The sequence below is a fragment of the Barbus barbus genome (assembly GCF_936440315.1).
Source record: "Barbus barbus genome assembly, chromosome: 17".
NCBI classification, from domain to species: Eukaryota; Metazoa; Chordata; class Actinopteri; order Cypriniformes; family Cyprinidae; genus Barbus; species Barbus barbus.
Window position 1 is genome coordinate 31,647,075 of NC_136745.1, and position 5,000 is coordinate 31,652,074.

Sequence of the window (5,000 nt, forward strand, 5' to 3'; positions counted from 1 at the left end):
ACTCATCATTAGGGATGGGTATCGTTTACATTTTATCGATACTGGTACTTATCAAGCCAAGTCACCTTTATTTATATAGCGCTTTTAACAATACAGATTGTGTCAAAGCAACTGCACAATAATGTAAAATGACAAGATTAAACACTCCATTTTCAGTTAAAGGCATTTCATTATTGAATTTAGTGATGTCATCGTCCTTATTAATACTGTTATCGATACTATTTGGTGCAAAAAGATCTGATGTGAAAAGTTATTTTATTATTGCTGAACTGTATTAAAGTTCTTCAGTCAGGAGCTGGGAGCTATTTTTCTCTTTGTATTTTATTTTATTAACATTAAAGGAATAGTTCATTTACTTACTCTCAAGTTGTTTTAAACCTGAATGAGTTTCTTCTGTTAAAGTTATTTTGAAGAATGTATTAATTTTTATTCTTGTGCTGAACACCGAAGATATTTTGAAGAATGTGGGTAACAAAACAGTTGTTGGTCCCCAGTGACTTCCATATTTTTTTTTCCTACTATCAAAGTCAGTGGGGACCAGCAACATTCTTCAAAATATCTTCTTTTGTGTTTGGTACAACATGACAGTGAGTAAATAATGACAGAATTGAACTTTTGGGTGAACTATCCCTTTAATGAAAATCGCCAGCATGTTTAGTTCTGTCCCTTTAAGACCTGCATGCATCTGTTTCTCTCTCAACTGTTTACTTTCACTTTAGACATGACTGTTTTTATATGTAGACTAGGGCTGCACAACCAGTCCAATGTATAGTTCACATTTGAGGCTTAATATAGAAGTTTTTTTAGTTCGTGTTTTCAGCTTGTTTATTTTCATCTAAAAATATGGCATACAGTTGCTGCAAACAATGGTATAAACATCATTCAATGTAAATTGTGATGATCGTAATTAATAATCGCAATTACAATTTCAAGGGAATAATCGACAATTATGATTTTTGTCATAATCGTGCAGCCCTAATGTAAACCTTGTGTGTTTTTGACAGTATTAGCACAATCAGATGATAGATAAGATAGCTAAGTAATCATGTGCTGTTTGACCGGCCTTTTAGTGTAACTTACGCACGCTTCAGTTGTATGCGCTCTGAATAAGCGCACGTCAGAGCAGCACGTGAATGAAATGTTTAACCGCTTTAGGCAAGGCTTTAAAACACACGCAAATAATGTGCTTTTGTGATTGCGAATAAGTGCAGTGTCTCGTGAGTGTAACTACCGCTGAATCAACATTTGATATGAATGTGTCTCGCAAGCTGCAGTTGGAGCTGGAGCCGGAAGGCATCGTAAAAACAGTGCATTGCTTGAGGTAGATGTTGTGTTTTGTTAGTAAATGTTTCATTATATTACTAGTGTTGCCTCCTTTGTTCACTATTACACTACTGCATATATTGCATCTGATTGTACGCAAACACACACCGCACACGTCAAGCAAACATCGACCACATCATTCAGTGAAGGAAAATAACAAGCAGCAGCTTCTAATTCGTCATTAACATTGAAGTACATGGAGATAAAACAACACCAGTATCGATAACAGTATCGTTTGTCCTGAAGCTTACCGGTAGTCCGGTATTGACCCAATTACGTACAAAAAAATTGCGGTTCTCGGTTCCCATCCCTACTCCTCATCAAACGCAGTTTTATCACTGGTAGAATATAAGACGGTACAATCAGTCAAATGTGATGTGAAGCCTGTGTTTGCTGTCAGTTCTCAGCAGACGTGGGGAAGGTGAGCTGTCTGCTCCGAGCGCCGCTGTTCTTCCAGCTGGAGGTTTACGGCACATCGGGACGCCTGGAGAAAGTATGAGCCGTCTCTGATCAATCACAGCATAGTCATACTTTTACATCTCTTGATTATCAAATGGCGCGTGAACTGTCACTCACTCTTTGCATCTGAACATGTACATTTGGGTTCTTGACAAATATTATAAACTTTATTTTGAGGCAGTTTTTTTTTTCAGCTTTAGGTGTAAATTTGTAAATGAAATTTTATATTGAACTGGTCACTATTTTGTACCATTCTCCCTTTTATATAATCTTTTGGCTTTTTTGAAGTTCCTGAGATGTGACAATCTCAGGATATAAGTAATAAAATATTAATCTCAATTAATGAGCTCATAAAAATATTCTACAGTATAATGAGCGTTTATTGTGCGTTTGATGCATGACGCAGTGCTTGTGAGTGTATGTGATGCAGTCTGTCTCTCGTCTCAGTGTCTGGATCTGCTGCTGTCTCAGGTGTGTGACATCACGCTGAAGCACCGCGAGGAGTGTGTGTTAGAGGCGTGTGTGCGTGTGTTGTGTGCATTGTGCAGTGATTGCTACAGCTTCTGTGGCCGAGCCGAGAGAGCCGTCAGTCAGCTGCTGGACTCAACCGTGGAGAAATTCACCTCAAACCTGGCGGAGATACTGCAGGTACTCACACACACACACACACACACACACACATCTGCACTCGCAACACTTCACCTGATGGAGCGACCCGTCTCGTCCTGCAACACTGCCTCCACCAGTGGCTTCAGATCAAAGCAGATCACACTTCAGCTCTAATGAATTTAAAAGTTGTTTTACAACAGTCTGTTTTAAAAACAGAATTTTTTGTCAGATTTAGCTCGCTTGAGCTGTGTGTGTGTTCCTCAGGGATCGGCTGATGAAGATGATTTGTATGGAGCTGCTTCCTCTCTGAACGTTCTGGCTGCCTTCAGCAGGTGTGTGTGTGTGTGTGTGTGTGTGTGAGAGCAGTTATACCTTTACTGCAGGCGGGAATGTGTGGTTAAAAAAATGTAAATGTAAACTGAAAGCGTCTGCTCTGCGCCATACACCAATGCCAGTCAAAAACAGCCCAAAGTAGCACAGTGACCATATCCCAAATCTCAAAATATCTAATTTCCATACTTAAAATACATATTTTACGGTCACTGTTTTGTACACAGATCATAAACACAGCTTCCTGCCAGTGGCCCTCCACCTTTACATGGTGTTTGGACTTAAATGTGTGTTAGCAGTGTGTGAACACAACCACTCTACAATGACAAAAATCCTCCCACTCCTTACTTTTTAATCCCCATTAAACCAAATCAGTCTCATTAGCCACACTGTTTTGATTATCTGACATCACACTGCTCAAGCCCCGCCCACCGCTGCTGACTGACAGTCCTGCACTGAAGTGTCTCTACTGTGTGTTTGTGTGTGTGTCAGTGCCAGAGATTTGACCGGAAGGAACCTGTTTGAGTTCTGCTTTCAGCTGCTGAAGATGGGAATAGAGACGAGAGAAATCAACGAGAAGGTCTCACATACACACACACTCTGGTGTTCATGTTTTAAGGGTTCATTTCACAGACGCAAAATAAGCCGTTTTGAATCAAAATATGTCACTTATGTGAATCGTCTAGATCCGAAGAGTTTTTTTTTTTGGTGGAAAGAGAGAGAGAAATTGCAAGCTCATAGACAGGAGTGTGTTCAACCAAAGTCTCTTTCTCGTTTGGACTTAAAGCAGCAGCGCGTAGACCGATGGTTGTATGACATCAAAGCACCGCGAGAGCTACAGCGAGCAGATGGCTCCGCATGTGTTCAAATCGCTCTCGCGGTGCTTTGATGTCGGATCGGTCTGCGTGCTGCTGCTTCAAATCGAGTACACCTCATCTCACGAGCTGACCTTCCGAGCCGGTCCGTTTTGACGGCACACTTACGCTCACATCCGCTTGTAAACATGTCGTCAGCGTGGAAGTTCTTCACTGCGAGTAAAACAGACACAAAGTTCGCAATTTTAATACAAAATTTACTGTTTTTGCTCAAGTTCGCTGACGAAGTTTCAATCAAAGCCACAGCAGAACTGTTTTGTGTGTCCGAGCAACACTGGTGTTTCGATACTGAATGATTCCACGTTTTTGAACAAATCAAGTGAGTCAATGATTCAGTAACCCATTCATAAAGACAGTCACTTGCCTCGTTTTTGAATGAATCAGCCGTTTGAATGAATGACTAATGACTCACTCATTAAAACAGTCATTTATCACCATCTACTGGTGCTTTGGTTTCAGATTTAAAAGTATTTCATTTTTCCCAACATCTTTAACTTGTATGTTCAAAAATATTTAAAACCTTAATCTTATAATATTATTTATGCATTTGAAATTTTGTTGTGTAAATGCATTTGACACCTCCGCTTCATCAAACAGTCTGTGTAAATACATCTAATGTCACTTCACATGCAATTTTCTTTGCAGTGAAAAGATGGAGTTTGTTGATAGTATACACACTCTTATGTGAACATTAAAATTTGCAAAAATAAATTACTCCACTGCTCACAAAGTGAAGTATGAACACCGATGGCAAGAGAGTTGCACTGTCCAAAAAGTTTGTGGTATAAATGTGCTTTTTCTACTTGAAGCATATGTTGTATTTTTCCTTTATTTTGTTGTCAGAGTGCACCAGAATGCTTCATTTACATGTTAAATTCTCAAAATATTTCTTCTGGGGGGTCATATTCCGAACGGTCACCTTTTTGACTTCTAGTGAGTTTGCAGGTATGATAATAACAGTAAATCATCAGAGATCTGTGTGTGTGTGTGTGTGTGTGTGTGTGTGTAGCTGATGGTCCCAGCTCTGAAGTGTTCAGTCTTCCATCTGTTCTGGAAAGGAACGAAGATCAAGCAACACACTCCAGCAAAAGACAAGGTGCATCATCTTTCATCTCGCGGTCTCTGTTTGTTCTCCGTGTGTTTGTTCAGATGAAGCTTCTGACCGAGTGAGATTCAGTCTTCAGTCAGACTCGAGTGCAATGATTCCTGCCAAGCCATAGAACACGTGCATGTCAGGAAACAACTATCAGCCATTTCCACGGACAGATCTGGGCTGCGTCACTAATATTGTCCACCGGAGGGACCCGTAGGATCAGGACTCCAGGGCCGGAGGGCCGCTGTCCTGCAGAGTTTAGCTCCTTGGCACACCTGCCTGGAAGTGGGTGGTATACCTGAGCTGCTTCA

The 5,000-nt window shown here is 40.5% G+C and overlaps 1 protein-coding gene across 5 annotated transcripts in view; it reads left to right on the forward strand.

Annotated features, from left to right (window-relative positions):
* The window catches only part of stag3 (STAG3 cohesin complex component), a 28,846-nt gene that overhangs the window by 15,421 nt on the left and 8,425 nt on the right, over window positions 1-5,000 (forward strand). For 4 of the 5 annotated variants that reach the window (XM_079437916.1, XM_079437917.1, XM_079437914.1 and 1 more), the window contains exons 17-21: window positions 1,724-1,816; window positions 2,230-2,430; window positions 2,656-2,723; window positions 3,214-3,301; window positions 4,606-4,692. In XM_079437916.1, the coding sequence (XP_079294042.1) occupies window positions 1,724-1,816; window positions 2,230-2,430; window positions 2,656-2,723; window positions 3,214-3,301; window positions 4,606-4,692 (537 nt within the window). The remainder of the gene's footprint in view (window positions 1-1,723; window positions 1,817-2,229; window positions 2,431-2,655; window positions 2,724-3,213; window positions 3,302-4,605; window positions 4,693-5,000) is intronic. The other variant, XM_079437918.1, reaches the window with a different exon arrangement.